Genomic DNA, 17346 nt, shown 5'->3' with positions numbered 1-17346 from the left:
TAAAAGTGTGATCTGCCTATTAAAAATACTTACAATATCCTGAATACTACAGCAGGTAACAGCAAGCTCGCTTCACTCTAATGCTACATGTTCCCATTTCTGGGCTCATGCAAGAGGCTCTGTTTAGCCTTGGTTAGCACTGGGCAATAATCTTTTATTCGGATGTACATTCTGTAATTAGTAAGAGAAACCCTGAAATAGCCGAGGTGGTGTTAGGGATGGAGATGGGAATGACAGCCTTCTGACTCGAAGGGAAGGGAAGACAGTTACCTTTAGATCTTAAGAGTCATGATCAGATCAGACATGTTACATAATAAGAAACAGCACAAGTACCCCACATGCAACCCGCCTGCCCATGTGACAATCTCCACACTGGTGATTGGAGATCTAGCTCGAGCCAGGATTCTGGGGGAAACATCTCTTTGGCATTATCTACTAACATTCCATGGGTATTCCTCATCATCTCCTCTATTTTACTTGAGTCCCTCCTCTGCTGGAGTCACTACAGAAATCACATGTTCTCCAGGTGAGTGTTCTTGAAAGGCCAAGAACAGCTGTTTCCCAGTGTTCCAGCTCTGAGAGGGGGAGGGATGGCGCATGAATCAGCAGATATATGGTGCTCCAGAAGTGCTCGGAGGGAAGGGCAGGAGTAGGACGTGCAGGGCTCCAGTGCACAAGGTGTGGAGGGAAGAAGACGGGGTCAGCAGCCACAATTGCCCACCACTGGCCTAGGGGCTGAACTTGAGATGTCAGCTTGCATTTCAGGCAATTCCAATTCTGTGTTGACCAGTGAGGCTTGGCCATGGGCCTTCCAGACAGAGTGTCGGTCCCTCTCCTGCTCCCAGTTGTTGCCCCTTCTAGTTCTTCCTCTCCTGCTGCTGCATGCCAGCCACTGTGTGAAGATTCTTCCCAAGCAAAGGCTGGTTCCCATTTCAGATGGGGACAGAAGGAAGCCCACTGGCTGGGTTTCCGCCTCTCCACCAGGGACCAGTCATAATCTAATCTGAAGCTCTCTTGGGGACCTTATAACTCCTCCTCTTATCTTCCCTTCTGAGTGACTAGCACCCGCTGTGTGTTAACTCCTCTGGCTACCACGTATCTTCCATCTTTACAACCAGGAGCCCAGCCTCTGCTTCCTGTGCAGGGCTCTGAGAAACCGCCAGCTGCCTTTGCTCTGCGCTGTGCAGACTCTGATGTTCTTTCAGGGATTCCTTGTACCGAAAGCTTTTCCCACATGTGCCACACGGATGCGGCCCTTCCCCGGCATAGACCTGTTGGTGTGTTTCCAGCTTATGCTTCCCCCTAAAGCTTTCCCCACCCACCATGCAACACTGCAGCCCTTGTCCCGAGTCTTTACCCTGATGGCCAACAGGGCAGTTAGTAGCTGGGTCTCCCCTTGGGTGTCTCTCTTCAACATGGTTTCTTTGGTGCTTAATGAAGCTCGTCTTCAGCATGAAGCTCTTGCCGCACTTAGTGCACTGGAAGGGCCGCTCGCCGGTGTGCAGGCGCTGGTGGTTGAGCAGATATACCTTGCGGCTGTAGCTCTTGTCACACTTAGAGCACTTGTAGGGCCACTCTCCTGTATGGATGCGATAGTGGTTGTTGAGCTTGGACTTCTCACTGAAGCTGTCATTGCACTGGGTGCATTTGTAGGGCCGCTCGCCGGTGTGCAGGCGTTGGTGCGAGATGAGCACGGCCTTCTGCCGGAAGCTCTTCTCACACACTGGGCACTGGAAGGGCCGCTCCCCCGTGTGCACACGCTGGTGATTCAGCAGATACACCTTGCGGCTGTAGCTCTTCTCGCACTCGCTGCACTTGTAGGGCTTCTCCCCGCGGTGGATCATCTCATGTCGTAGCAGGTCTGACTTGCAGTTGAAGCTCTTCTCGCACTCAGTGCACTTGTAGGGCCGGACCTTGGCGTGGCTCCGCAGGTGCTTGACCAAATTTCCCTTCAGCCGGAAGCTCTTCCCGCATTCACTGCAGGCAAAGGGCTTCTCTCCCGGCTGCACAACGAAGCCCTTGAGCAGGCCAAAGCCTCGGTCGCACTGGGTGGATTTCTCCTCTCTGATAACGACAGAGTGAGCCAGCTGTGCACCTTCTCCCTGCTGTAGCCTCTGCAAAACCTCCTCTTCTGATTTCACCGACGACATCCCATGGGGCTCTAGTTTTTCCAGACATCTCTCCTGTGGCTTCGTCTCTTTGCTCGCTGTCCCACCACCTGCTAGGATACAGACAGCCAAGTGTTACTCCTTTGATCTGGAAGGAAAGCTGCCAAAGCTAAGAAATTCTGTGCAGAAAAATACCCTGATTTTTAATGGCCCAAAGAATATAAGTTTTGCATAGGAAAACAATAGACCTGAACTTGGGCTTGTTCCGGCTTAAATCTTATGTGCTAAACAGCACAATTTGGATTGGATGTCATGACACTTCTAGCCTAGACTCCTCCTGCGTCACAGTATGACTGATCTTAATGGGCCTGAAACCACGCCGCGTGTGAGGGATAAATATTCCCCCCACAGATGGCATGGGAGGAGCCCTGCTCTTCTGCAGCCATCAAACTCTCAGAAAAGTGAGACAGGATGAGTTGCCCCCATTAGTCCTGGTAGGTGGGGAGCTGTGACAAACTCCCACCATCAAGTGATGGCTGCGCATTTACGACAGGGCTATTAGACTGAAAGCTCTTTGGGGCCGAGATCGTCTGTTCTGTGTTCCAACAGCACCTACCACAATGGGGCCCTAATCCCGAACTACAATACAAATAAAAAACAATCACTTTGAACAAATAAGAAAACCCAGAGGTGGAAAAGCCCAATAGGAGCTGCAGGTAGCTCCTCCACTCATCTCTTTCGAGGCATTCCAATTCCATAAGGCCTCACTCCCCTCTACAGCCAATGGGAGTTTTGCACATGCAAGACCTGCAAGAGCAAGACATTGCTCACCCATGCTGGAGCCTGTGAGAATTGTTCCTTCTTCCCCCATGTCCTGTTGATCCCCAGCATCCAGCTCTTCCTCTTGCATGACCCAAGTTAAAGTGTTAGATGTGGAAACTGGTGATCACATTAAGAAGAAACAGAAGCAAATTAGAGTGTGTTCCACCAACTCCTGCTGACCTCTTCCTACAAAGGATCTGGGACTAGAGTTGTCTGGGATAGGCAGACAGTTGACCAACATTTTGTGCAGAAAAAGAAAAACAGATGAGAAAACACATCCAGACACATGCAGTTATACAAGCTGATAGGCCAACTGCTGTTCCCTCCCCTCACTGAGTCCAAACTGTAACCCCTTGCTCACCTGTGCTGGGCTCCAGATGAATTTCTCTGTCCTTGGAGCTCACCAGGTTCATGATACATGGCTCCTCTCCTCCTTCTGCCAGGGGGGGCAAGATTTCAGAGGTGGAAACAGCATTGCCTATTCATGAAGAAATGAGACTTTTATTCATATTCACCAGATATTTGTGCCTTTAACCCTTAATTGAACGGAGGCAGAACTGGTGATATTCAGGAAAGCTGATCTCTGCTAGGAAAGGGACTGCTTTTCCCATGGGAGCCTGAGTAATCCCAATATCATTGCCCCCAGTGCCACACCACTGCCCTTCCCACTCTTTGTCCTCAGCTGGTTCATGTCTGCCTGGGCACAGGTTAAGGTGAAAAGGGGGCGTGGCAGCCGATGAGAAGGGCATGGCTGGCAGATACATTTTAGGGCTCTCAAACTCCTATTGCCAGTCTGGAGTAGCAGCTCATCCGAGAGTATCTGCAGGTACATTTCCAACAGGAAGTTCAGTGCCTTTTATGGTGACAACAGGGAGCTTTGTAGCCCACTGACCTGCGCTTACAGCCCTGCTTTTCTCATCTCCCTTCAGCTTGTTGGATAAGTAACAAAGTACTGGGCTCATCACCAGCCTACTTACAACTCTCTCCCAGCCCTCACCCAAACCCTGCACATCCAAGCCACGTAACACTTGGCATAACTCACCTGCGCTGGAGACCTCTCTTTCCACCAACCCTTCTTCCTTTGGGAGTCTTTCCTCTAGTCCTTCCAGAGATTCCTGCTCATCCCCGACACATGGCTTCTCCCCTCGTTCAATGCGGGCCAGGACGTCTGGCTTAGACACAGCGTAGTCTGTTCATGGTAGCAGATGTTAAGAGAACATCACGGCCTATTTATAGTCATTGCAAATAATGCTAAATGATTTCAAACCAGCTGCCCTTCTCTCAATGGAGCTGATGGTGGATCTGAAAGGAGGCCAATAATTAATAAGGATCCTGTAAAAAGACACCATTCCTTGTGTAGTGTGCTCTCCAGCAGAAGAGCTGGGGCTCACCACATAGTAGGGGAGTTGATATGCACAGTGGTATATTAACAACTGATTTGTAAATCTAAATCTGGACAAAGTCTACAGAGCCCTTTGAAAGCCAAATCCAGTTCAGGATCGAAGGCTCAATTCTATATTACCAGGTGAGACAAAAGGAGAGATTACTTACCTTACAGTATCTTGAGTTCTTTGAGATGTTTTGTCCCTATGGATGTGCTCACTGTAAGATGCTCATGTAACCAACTTGCCTAAGAGGGAGATATTTCTAAGACAGTGGATCTCAACTCACAGGCCGGTCAGCACAGGGCTGTGGCCCATGTGACATCCTCACATACACGTAGTCTATATATTGCGTGGATGAGGCTCACATAATACACAGAGAGCTACATATGTGGCCTCACAGTGTGAAATCAGTTAAGGACCACTGCTTTAAGAGATCTAAGTGCAGAGAAGGTGGAATGAAGTTGCCCCTTGCTCATTGTTGCTAGGCAGATTTAGCACTCCACCTCCACTCGTTTCTGGAATTGAGTGTAGTAGCTTTGGGTCCAGTCCAGTAGGTTTCCTGTTGCTGGGGTCAGACTCCAAGAGGGCAAGGAGGCAGGGCAGCTGTTTTACAAAAGGCAAAGTGCCCTGTATGAGTTGGGAAGCTGAGGCCAGGAGCTGAGAATAAGTTATTCTCCCTAACACAGAAGCATTTTGCAGCAAGTTAGTGATGTTATCAATCCTACAACAGGGAAGCATGGCCCATATTAATTAAAGAAAAGGGAAACAGTGAGGGTACATTTACTTTATTTTAACTGTATACCTGGAATGTTGTTTTGGTTTTAGCCAAAGGACTTTAATTAAATTGTCTCAACTAGTATGTTTAAATGTGATTATGGGGAAAGAGTAGTTTATATTTTACTATTCTCAGGGTGCAGCTACACTGCGGGGGGGTTTTCGAAAGAAGGTATGTAAATTGTGCTCTCGTTTGCATATCTTCTTCCTATTCTTTTCCCAGAAGAGGTTTTTCCGATATTTGGCTCGTCTACACAGGGCCAAATATCGGGGAAAAAACCCTCTTTCGAAAGCCTTCTTATTTCTACAAGGAATAATGGGGCTTTTGAAAGAGGGTTTTTTTCCTGACATTTGGCCCCGTGTAGACGGGCCAAATATTGGAAAAACCTCTTCCAGGAAAAAATGGGAAGAAGATATGCAAATGAGAGCGTAATTTGTATACCTCCTTTCAAAACACCCCCTCCCGCTCGCAGTGTAGCCATAACCTCAGTTTTGAATTTTCTTGTAACAAGGTTTGTTTTATGTGTAGGTGCCTAATTGAGTGGTTGGTTAATCAGTTAGCTGACTGGCTAACAGCGATTTCAGCAGAGGAAGGTCTGCATGGATTCCAACTGAAGATTCCTTCAAGCAAGTGGAGGGAAGATGTTTCTTTTGACTCAACAGAGCGTATAGTTTGGCGATCAACAATTCATTTGAATTTCCTCTCACTGTTTCTGTGGAGACTGACTTGACTAGATTTGTATTCTTTATTTATGTTTACTTATAACTGTGAAGACAAGGTATGTGGATTATAAACTTGCCAAGAAACATCATAATTTCTACAATGCAACATGGCAAGTTTATAATCCACATATATTGTCTTCACAGTTATTGCAAATGTGTCTATTGCAAATGCTCTGGAAGCAGTGAGCCACTGGAAAGAAAAGGAAATGGAGAATAATTGCAACTGGAACCAGAATAGGGGATGATTCTAATCTGAGTGAAAACCGATCCTTACCTAAAGAGACGAGGGTCTCATAGTTCCCCTTCATCACATTCTTGTAAAGCTCTTTCTGCCATTCCTCCAAGTTCTCCCATTCCTGCTCATTGAAATACACTGAGACATCATCAAATGTCACCGGCACCTTGAATCAGAAGAGTTACAATAAGCCCACTGAAGAGAGAGCACCTGGCGGGTTGTCTCTCATAGGATTCCAACCATTGCTTCTGATGCAACTTGGAAACAATACAGAACTATGCTCGTAATATTACTTTTCCACATCAGATGTGCTTAAGATAAATAGCAAATCAGTGACCAAGCTGGAAACAGAGCCCAGATGTATTCTAGCCCCATTCTTTATCCACAAACAAATGGTGGTCTGACTGGGTCTGGCCAGTGACTTACTGGACAACTTGAAGTTAGTAAGTCACAAGGATTGCAATAAACCCACTCAAATGAATTCCACTGACTTCCAGAATCTTTGAACAGCTTTATGACAGAGATCGTCAGATGGTCTGTCGAGAGCACACGGTGGTCTGGCCACTACGGATGTTAAATATTGGTTAACTGAATAGTCGATTAATCTCATGAATTCTTATCAGTTACTTGACTGTTCTATAGTCCTCGGGGGTGGGCCAGCAGCCAGTGCACTCCGGCCCCACTCTAAAGGAGCTCCCTGCCACTCCGCACTGCTGCCTCTGTATCCGAGGCAGCAGAGTGGGGTGCTAGGCTGGAGGTGGTCCATGAGGGGAGCCAGTTTATAAACCAGTTGTCCCCTCATGAACAGGCTGCCTGTCACCCTGCTGCTGCCTCCAATACAGAGGCAGCAGCACAGGGTGGCAGCACCCCTTGTCTGGGGCAGGCTAAGCTCCCAGGCCTGGTGCAAGCTGGAACTGACCCAGGCTGCCCGCCCGCCTGGCTTCTGATACACTTTAAATGAAGAGCCCCAGAGGAGGTAGGTCCCGGACCAGGAGCAAGCCGGGACTGCGGGGGCGGGGGGAGAGGGAAATGCATGTAATCTATAGCACTAAACTCTGAGACTTTGCTTATCGGTTAATCAGTTAAATGATCACACTATTACATCCCTACTGCGCACATGGAGCTGACTCTCAACTAGATTTCCAAACAGTGTTTCCAAACTGCATCAGAGGTGATACATACATACACTATTACTGCTCCACATTAGCACTTGCTGGAGATGAACAGCAAATCAACGACTGAGCTGGAAGCAAAGCCCAAATATTCTGACTCTTAGTCCTGTACATTGTTTACCAATGACTGGACTGACTGGACACTTTGAAGTTAAGAAGATTACTCCCTCCATCTAAGAACTTATCTAGTGGTGAATTAAAGGGCCTGCAGGACATGAAACCCGTTCAGTACCTAAGCTTCTACCCTTCAGCACTAGCTGGGATATTGTTACCTTGGGGACTTCTCCCTTAGCTCCTGGGGGCAGTCTTAATATCCAGAAGTTCCTGTTTCTCAGCAGGTTCTCCATGTTCTCCAGCCTCCTCTGCAGGAAGTTATTCTCCTGGATCAGAGTTCCCAGCAAGGCCCACTTACTCTCCAGCTGGTTCCTAAATTCCAGCGCTGTCCTCTCACAGGCTGTCAGTTTCTTCTCTGCTGTCCCTGTTCTCCCCTCCAGATTCAGTAACCGGGTGGCATGAGAATCCACCTTCCTCTCCATGGCTTGGATTGCAGCCACCACTGTCCACAAGGAGATCTCGGTAGCATGATAATGGGCTTCTCTCACAGGAGTGTGCCTAGGGGCAGCAGGAGCCTGCTTGTATGCGGAGAAACTGAGTCAGCATCTGGGAAACGGAGCCCAAGGGCCCCTCAGCACTGCCCGGGGCTAGATGTGCTGCTACAGTCAGAATCCATCAAGGGGAAAGCTCTTTCCCTTCCTGTACTGAAGCGGGTTGGAATTGGGAACCCCATAATGTTTGACTCATACTAAGCATGTAGTATTCATAGACCTTAGGACCAAAAGGATAGTCTAGGTTAGGGCTAATCAACTTTGCAAGCCCCGGGGGGCCACAATGATACTCCCAGCACATCCCAAGGGCCGCCACTTAAGTGTGGTTGCATGTACATGCAAATATATATGCAAATAGCTTCTTTAATGCTGAGGGGCATGAATACAAAGATTAAGACAAGACTACGCAACACGCAGGCCCCACGTAAGTCAGTTCGGCTGAGATTAATAAAATGTAATATTCACCCGATTGCCTCTTTTAGTGACAGCACTAAAAAAATAATGACAGGGCAGGAATTTAACTACTAAAACCCATCTCAATAGAAGACCATGATACTGACTTCTTTTTTGGTTTGGCTCCCACCCCTGGGCCGTGTGTGCAGTAGACCGGGCCTAGCCTGACCTACTGCACGCCTCAGGCCATCGTGTTTTCCCTGGTACCCAGCCACATAACTGGCGCGGCGGTTTCCAAACCGTGGGGCGCCACCCCCCTGGCTCCCTGTTCACGGGGCTGCAGGTGCCGTTTGCAGTGGGAGGGAGGAATCAGGAGGGTTTTTTTTTAAAGTCCAAAACGGGGCCACCAGCACCACAGGTCTGAGCAGCACGGACCGAGCCTGCGCGGGGGCCCCCTCCCGCGACCCCCCCCCCGGCCGGGCCCCTCCCGCGACCCCCCCCCCGGCAGGGCCCCTCCCGAAACCCACCCCCGGCAGGGCCCCTCCTGCAACCCCCACCCCACCGGGCCCCTCCCGCGACCCCCCCCCCCCCGGCCCCCCCCCACCCCATCGGGCCCCTTCCCGCGACCCCCACCCCATCGGGCCCGCTCCCGCGACCCCCACCCCCGCCGAGCCCCCTCCCGCGACCCCCACCCCCCGCCGAGCCCCCTCCCGCGACCCCCACCCCATCGGGCCCCTCCCGCGACCCACCCGGCCGGGCCCCCCTCCCGCGACCCCCACCCCATCGGGCCCCCTCCCGCGACCCACCCGGCCGGGCCCCTCCCGCGACCCCCCCCCGGCCGGGCCCCTCCCGCGACCCCCACCCCATCGGGCCCCCTCCCGCGACCCCCCCCCCCGGGCCCCCCCCCGTGAGTGACCCCCCCCCGGCCGGCGCCCCCCCCGTGAGTGACCCCCCCCGGCCGGCCCCCCCGGTGCCTGAGGCTGCTCGGGGCAGCCCCGCCGGGCCCGTACCTGCGCAGCAGCCCGCTCGGCCATGGCCCCTCCCCCTCGGCGGGTGGGCGGGGCTTCTCTCGCGGCCCCGCGCTGCGCTCCCGCGGCGGACCAGCCAGAGTTCCGGCGCCGCTGCCGGGGCGCGGTGCATGCCGGGAGGGCCCGGCCAAGAGAGGCGCCTGGCGCGGATGTCGCAGACGAACGCACAGCGCCACCTGCAGGGCGCGGCGGGGGAGCGCAGCGCTGAGCCGCGCTCGCCCCTGGGCCGAGCTCAGGGCAGCGTGACTGGTTCGCATTTTAACCCCCCCCCCCAGTGCCCAGGCGGGCCCCCAGCCTGAGCCCCTGCAGCAGCCCTCCTGTTTCACCCCTCCCCCTCCTGTCCCCAGCCCCCCTCCTGAACAGTGACACCCGGCCAGTAAGTACCTGGCCCGGCTGCAGCCCCGCTGGGAAGCGAAGCCCCGTCACACCCTGGCTGTGTCTACACTGGCCAGGTTTTCCGGAAAATCAGCTGCTTTTCCGGAAAAACTTGCCAGCTGTCTACACTGGCCGCTTGAATTTCTGCAAAAGCACTGACTTCCTACTGTCTGAAATCAGGGCTTCTTGTGGCAGGACGATGCTGCTCCCGTTCGGGCAAAAGTCCTTTTGTGCAAAGGGCCAGTGTAGACAGCTCAGATTTGTTTTCCGCAAAAAAGCCCCGATGGCGAAAATGGCGATCGGGGCTTTTTTGCGGAAAAGCACGTCTAGATTGGCCACGGACGCTTTTCCGCAAAACGTGCTTTTGCGGAAAAGCATCCGTGACAATCTAGATGCTCTGTTATGAAAATGCTTTTAACGGAAAACTTTTCCGGAAAATCATGCTAGTCTAGATGTAGCCCTTGTGCAAGCCACTGCCACTTGCCCGGGAAGGGTGACAGAGCAGAGCCCGGGCTTCGTCCATCCCCGCCTTGCGTCCCTGAGCCACGGGAAGTCTCCCAAGGGGCTCTGATCTCTGAGGACCGATGGCTCCACCACAATACAAAATAATAAAGAGGGACGGGCAGTAAATTCCGCACAAGAAGAGATTTTAGATTCCTTATGGCATGTTGGCCTGACAGATGTAACAGCGGCTGTTCTCATTGTCTAAGCTCTGAATTATGCTTCTGCAGCCCTACTAAAATTGGCCTGGACAATATCTTGTGGCACACAGTTCCACTGGTCCGTTATGTGTTGTGTAAAATAGCATTTATTTTTAATCTGGCTTAAATTAGTTGCTTGTCAATTTCATTGGCTAGCTCTTCAGTCTCCTTTATGAGACAGAAAAGCAGCACACCAATTTACCTTCTGTGCCATTTAACTCAAAAACAGATGGGGGGGGGGAGGAGGAAGCACTATTAAGTATTCATCACTTTTGACCATCTAATAAAGTGCTCACAAAACTCCCAATCTACATCTCCAGCTCTGTTAGAAGGACCTCTATGAAAAAAGGGCAGACTAAACTTGACATCAAGCAGGAAAAAGAAATGTTAGTTTAAAACTAACAAAAATCTTTCAGGTCTTTTGTATACACCACCATAAAAAACCCAAGAGCGCAAACAGCTAATTCTTTTATTCCTTTTGCAAGTCACCTTTGGGAATGCTGTTTTTTATCGTAGTGGCACAGCTGTTTGTTGCAGTTATCACACCCATTCCTCACCACAATGGACAATTATTTTTTGACTCACCACCATGGTTTATGGCCATTTCACTTTTGTTACAACTGTTTTTATTAGAATAAATGGCAGGCTGGTAGCATTACAGGACAGATTTGTCATCCAGATTTTAAGACAAAAGAGGTACCAAAAAAGGCAGACAAGAGCTTTGCATGGTGCAAATATCCATTTCAAGACCAGCTGGCTGCGAACTATATAAAGGCAACCCAGGAATAAAAGCCCATGGTACAAAAAGCAACCAAAAATGGCACCCAGCAATAGTAAAGAGGAATGTACGTAACCTGGAGCTACTGAAACACCAGAACAAGTGGAAGGGGTGAGGAGGAGTATCAGAAGCAACGTACACTTAAACAACTTTGCTGTTTCGGTAACATCACAAAACTGGAACATCCATGCTCAGGGTATTTACAAAGTTGGTCCCAAAGCACAGCATTATTGTGAGAATCGATGCTACCCCAGTTTGGTTTCTTGGCAATCATAATAGTCCACTGTTCCCCACAAACAATTCATGGCGGGCCAGGATCCTCAGCCATTCTCACCAGTGAGTGATGATGGGGTTGAGCTGTCATTATGCATGAGAGAATGTGAGCCCCTATAAAACACCACACAGTGAGAGGCAAGGAAACTCCTCCTCCCTCCCCGAATAGTAAACAAAACTCTAGGAGGCCAGACCAGGCACAGCCGTAGTGCTGAAATGATCATCTTGGACCAAAAGAAACATACTTCAGAGGACAGCCAGCAAGAGAAGGGCTCTGGCATTGCAGGACAGCCACAACTCCCCACTAGGAGGGCAAGAGTACTAGGGTAAAATAACAGGGCACAAACTTTGCAGGAACAAATGATGAGATTTCAGCCTCACTAATCTAACCTACACTCTGCCTCAACTTGGCTTATGGGGATCCAGACAAGCTCCCCTGCCAATCTTAGCCCAGCTCACACTGAACTGTGAGCAAACGTGTGAACATCCAGCGTGATGCTTTTAGACGTCATTGTATGCAGCATCTTGCTAAGACAGCACTGCACAGACCTAGACTTTCTTTGTGCTTTCTTTGTGATGGTACAGCCCATAGAAAGGGAATAGGAATTCCCCTGCGCGTACCGGCACCTGTTTTCCTGGGGCAGCTCAGCTCCTGACGGAAGCCTGCTCGGGACACATGGCAGGTTTTTTTTCCTGCTCCCAGCGCTGCCTTGTGGCTCTTAAAGGGGCTGCAACTGCATTTTGGCTCCCAGCGCTTCCCCCACCCCCCAACAAGTTTTCTTTCCTTTTCTTTGGTCAACAAGTTTGCCCCAGAGTACCTGCACTTTTTTCTTACAAAAAAAAAACCACTGACTAGGTCACTGTCGTCATGCCCAGAGGGGCTTACCACCTATGTAACAAGACACAGCACAGGAAAACAGATCAGGTGTGGGGACTACTGGCAGGCAGGAGTTGCTTGGAGAAGAGAAATGGCTCTGTGCAGATGAGAACAGAGATGGCTCCAGAGGCGTGGGGCAGCATGATGCTGGGGGAGGGGGGAAGACAGGCAGAGCTAGGAAGGAGAAGCTGGACTCAGCACTCCAAGGTTTTACCATGGAGGTGCAGGAATCACAGCAGTAAAGCAGTTAACCCTTTCACACACACTGATTTCTTCAGGCAGCTCCAGCCTCCCCCTGCAGCACTGAGTGAGCAGAGAGCCCTCACGCATGTTTTAGTCAGCTCCACGGAGCAGAGATCAGACCCTTGTGTTTTCCCAGGGTGCTTACGGGAGAATGAGATACCTGGGGAGCTCCCCTTTATACTTCCCCCGAACAGGGTCATTTCCAATTGGCCAGGGAGACCCCTGCCCCACCCACCCACCCTCGCTCCAGCCCTAAGGCCACAAGGAGCACTCTGGGTGCTTTCCCAGCCATCCAAGCGCAGGGAGGAACTGGCGTGGAGACAACCTGCTAGTTACGACCTAGTCACCCATCCCACTCCCTGGGGTCTTCCCACTCTCCAGCCTGCCCTGGGGACGCCGGCTCTGGCTGGGGGACCCTTTGCTGATCCTGTGGTGGTGTGGTACATGGGGAGCCAGCCCCGCACTTTGCATGCGTACAAGGCTTCCTGGTCTTGTGGCTCAGCAGGTGCTTGTGGAAACTGGCCTGGACCTTGTAGCTGTTCGTGCAGAGGGGGCATAGGGATGGCCACTCCCCACAGTGCGCTTGCTGGCCATTCGGCAGATGCTGTTTCTGAGCAGGTGTCTCCCCACCCTCGGTGCACTGGCCGGCCTTCCCCCTAGCCTGGAGCCACTGGCCAGCCCAGAGCTCCGCAGGGCAGCTGCAGCCCTTGCCGCGTTCCTGTGGGTGCTTCCTCCCATGGCCTTGCTGGGGTCTGAGAAAACTCCCCTTCAGCCGGAAGCTCTTCCCACATGCAGTGACCGGCAACAGCCTCTCCTCCACGCGGACTTGTTGGCTATTCAGAAGGAACCACTTCCGGCTGTAGGTCGGCTCACAGCCGATGTATTTATAAGGCCTCTCACCAGCGTGGCTTGTGCAATGTCGGAGGAACTCCGTATGGCACCGGAAGCTCCTGGCACACTTGGTGCACTGATAGGATCCCTCCCTGGCACGATTCCTGTGCTGCTTCCCAAAGCTCACTTTCAGACGGAAACTCTTCCCACTCTTAGTGTCCGTGAGACATGGCCTCCCTCCTGCGTGGCTGGCCTGAGGTACGAGGAGAGGCTTGATGGCACCAAAATCTCCTCCACGTGGAGGTGGCTCTCCCAAGACTCCTGGGCTCCTTGGTGGTGTTACGGAGCCACACTGATCCTCCCGGGCCGCTGTAGCAACCGGACTCTGGGAAACACTTTCCCCTGGACTTCCCAGGAGCATGTCATAGGACTCCAAATCTTCAGGGTTCTCTTCGTGCTCCTGCATCTCCGTCTTAATCACAATCACATCATCTGCAGCAATAAAGAGAGAATCAGAGACACCACTCTCTTTGCTTGCGGAAGCCAGAGAAAGGAAGTCTCGGCTGACTATTAAGAATCTGCTGCAATGACTCCATGCCGAAAAATCAAACATGCTGGCTTACTGAACCTGGCAGTTAAAGATGAGAAGAGGAACGGGTTTCAAAAGAGCCCAGGAAACTTACAAAACGTAGTCTCATTTTCAAAAGTTACTTGAGACTTTTGAAACTGGGAGTTAGGCACTTTTGAAAACTTTATCCAAGATAAATAATGAGCCCACAGGCAATCTAGGGCCCGATTTTCAAATCAGCAGAGAAATCCCTCCCTCCTGCTCAGCACTTCTGAAAAATCAGAGCATTTAAACTGAGAGAGGAGATTTCTGGCCTTTCTGATTTTCTGGCCAGAAAACTTGTCTATAAACCTGAAGCTACAACACTTTTGGGTGGAACTCTGGGAAAAGGGTGTATTTAAGTATCAGAGAGTATGAAGCATCAATGCTGAGTTCAGAAGATCTAGACAACTGGAGGTCAACATTCACTACTGAATAGCAAAACCATCTAATTATGGTTGTAATTTTAATCCCATTATAATCCTATTTTCAGAAACAATCTTCAGAAGTTACTCCTTTGCCCTAAACATTTTCATACGTGGCCTGAAACCACTTCTTCTCAAAAAGTTTGAGTTAGATTTGTCTAGACATTCATGGAAAAAATAATTAACTTTCTCAGTTTTGTAATTTTACTGCTCATATTGGCAGGAGGTAGTATTTGAAACTTGGGAGGTCAAATTCTCAGCTGGGATAAATCGTCATTCCTCCATTGACTTTAATGGAGCTCCACCATTTTACTATAGCTGAGCATAAAGTCCATTTCAAATTTCACATGTGGCTAGTCCTTAGTGAGGAATAACTGTTTAGTACTTTTTTGGGGGAGGGGGATTTTAAACTGTAAAATCATAACAAATACGTGGTTTTTGGGAATGTGCTGTAAAGATGTCTATTACACAGTTAGCCTGCAGTCCAATATAGACGCAAAGTTTACATCATGCTACCCTGTCCAATGCTGCTAGAAGGCATATGGCATATCAACCCAGTGCTGTTAACAAAAATAACGTACGGCATTGCAAAGACTTGACAGACACATCTCAATATAGCACAGATCACTTCGTCCCCTTCCCCCATTTTTCTCCCCTCTTTTCTGCCTTTTTAAGAGAAAAGACAGAAGGAAAAAAGAACTTAAATGCAAAATCTTATGCGAGTTCAAAACTGGGGGCCTAGCATTGCATTAAGAACTATGGATAATGCACAAATGAAGGTTCTGATAATGATGTTAACTCGGCTACATCATGATTCTGTCACATTTAGGAAATGAAATGTATTTTGTAGTAGTTGCATTTGGACAGTGTCAAGGTTGGAAATTGTCTCTGGGTTTGAGGAACAGATGATTCCACGCCTTGTCTAAGTAGTTACAAACTCTCTCACCTGGGCAGAGCTCTGTATGGATTTGCCTTTCCTCCACGACCTGCACATCCCGCACGCTTGGCTCTTCCTCAACGTCCATCCAGCACGCAGGGCAGCGTGCCGAAGCGGAGCAGCCTGTGCATGGCAGACAGAGGAACACTTGGCTTTTCAGATCTCCACCAACACTACACAAGGACACGTCAGCAGACCAGAACCCGGGGCTGTTTCTGGCTTCTAATGGCTACAAGATTCTACTAAGGAGCCAGAGGAAACGAATGCAGGAGAAGTGGAGACAGGTGGAAATCCAAAGGTGGCAGCTGTGTCCATAAAGGGGCCGGTGGTACCAATAGACATGAGCTGCACAGAACAGCATTGCTCCAGGAGAGCTCCCTGGGAGTACAGAGCCTGGCCCAGCCCTTCGGAGAGAGCAGCCCCCCTGGCAGTGTGTAAGGCAGGGGAGGACTACAGCCTGTGGGCCACATCCAGTCTGTCGGACCCTTCAGTCCAGTCCCCAAGCTCTCGCCAGGGAGCCGGATTGGGAGAGTTTTGCTGGGAGGAGCCAGCCCAAGTCCTGGGCAGCGTGGTGAGCACAGGCAGCTAGCCCATAGCCCCTCTTCTATTGCCCCTCTCTCCTGCAGCCTCAGCTCCCCCAGCGCCTGGGCGCCGCCAGCCTCAGTGCCCTGGGGAGCATGGTCGGGGGTGGGGGGTTGTCTGGGTAGCAGGAGGCCTGGGAGGGATAGTGGAGGGTAGAAAATGGGGGGTGGTGGATGGGATAGAGGTACCTGGGCGATAGTCAGGGGGTGAGAAATGGGAGGGTTGGATAGGAGGGGGGAGGTCCCAGGGGTGGTGGTTGGGAGAGGAGCTAGATAGGGGGCAGGGTCATGACATGCCTGGCTGTTTGGGGAGACAGGACTCCCCCAGACTTCCCTACCTGGCCCTCTGTACAATTTTTGTACTCGGTGTGGCCCTCAGGGTAAAATGTTTGCCCATCTCTGGTGTGAGAGGTCTGGGGTAAGGATCTAAGCCGTCTCCTCTTTGGGGTACAGCTTCCAGCGGATTAGTGGGGAGCCATGACTGCACTCAGGACTGTCACAGCCAGGATAGGCAGAGGCTCCTTGCGCTAGAATCTCTTGCTCATCTGTACAGATACCAACCAGAGTCTGGGCCAAAGGTTTCCCTGGATTTCACTCTCTGCTTGGGCAGCTTAACACATCACTCACCAGCACATGGGTCTGTAGAGAGCTGTCCTTCCCCAGTGTGTTTCTGATCCTCAGCGTCCGACTGTTCCTCTTGTATAATCCACGATACAGCGTCACAGCCAGAGACTGTAGAAGTGGTTCACAGAAAGAGGTCTCAACAGGAGACTAGGGATGTTAAAATGCGTGTATTCAGGTAAACTTCAGCCGTTACACGTTTACACGCGGAGAGGAGGCAGTTCCAATGAAGCTGCCCGCCCCCACCCCCACGTAGCTGCTGCTGATACAGAGGCAGCAACGCAGGGTGGAGTCGGGGGGAGGGAGGAGGACGGGACACCTCTGTGTAATCAGACACCTCAGGCTCATTGGTTAGGCGTTTACATGTGTACACTATCACATCCCTATAGGAGACACTGTTTGACTCAGATCCTACATTGACTCATTTCTACAAAGCATCTGGTGCCACTTTAATCTGAGCAAAAGTCTCAGAGAGGTGGCCGTGTTAGTCTGTAACTGAAAAAAGACTTTAAAAACCCCAGCAAAGAGTCCTGCAGCACCTTAGAGACTAACAAAACATGAAGATGGTATCATGAGCTTCCTTACAACCCACTTCTTCAGATAAATGGAGTTTAAGGGGTCCAGGTTCCAAATAAATAGCGAAGAAAGGAAGGGGATGGGGGAGAGGAAAGGAAAGAAAAACATGGGGAAAGAATAGTCAATTAGAATGCAGCTGATAGAGTGTGTTCTATGTAATCTGTAAGTATCTGGTGTTTGTTTTTTTTACGTAGCAGGTGATCCAGTTAACGTCTTTGTTTAAACTTCTGTTCTAAATATCAAATTAATTATTAACAATCAAACCTATAACAGAGG

General features: G+C 50.6%; 1 protein-coding gene across 1 annotated transcript in view; it reads right to left on the bottom strand.

Moving 5' to 3' along the window:
* Window positions 1-133: 133 nt before the first annotated feature.
* The window catches only part of LOC102446752 (uncharacterized), a 32167-nt gene continuing 14954 nt past the window's right edge, over window positions 134-17346 (bottom strand). The window contains exons 7-17 of the mRNA XM_089776022.1: window positions 16501-16605; window positions 15302-15415; window positions 12840-13815; window positions 10907-10941; window positions 9228-9385; window positions 7492-7851; window positions 6087-6213; window positions 3973-4119; window positions 3292-3408; window positions 2940-3047; window positions 134-2221 (exon numbers count right to left, since the gene is read on the bottom strand). Of these exons, the coding sequence (XP_089632148.1) occupies window positions 1089-2221; window positions 2940-3047; window positions 3292-3408; window positions 3973-4119; window positions 6087-6213; window positions 7492-7851; window positions 9228-9385; window positions 10907-10941; window positions 12840-13815; window positions 15302-15415; window positions 16501-16605 (3380 nt within the window). The 3' untranslated portion in view covers window positions 134-1088. The remainder of the gene's footprint in view (window positions 2222-2939; window positions 3048-3291; window positions 3409-3972; window positions 4120-6086; window positions 6214-7491; window positions 7852-9227; window positions 9386-10906; window positions 10942-12839; window positions 13816-15301; window positions 15416-16500; window positions 16606-17346) is intronic.

Source organism: Pelodiscus sinensis, chromosome 2, assembly GCF_052426305.1.
Source record: "Pelodiscus sinensis isolate ZL-2025 chromosome 2, ASM5242630v1, whole genome shotgun sequence".
NCBI lineage: Eukaryota > Metazoa > Chordata > Testudines > Trionychidae > Pelodiscus > Pelodiscus sinensis.
Note: the sequence above shows the minus strand (reverse complement) of the source record. Positions and strands in the feature narration are given on the sequence as shown.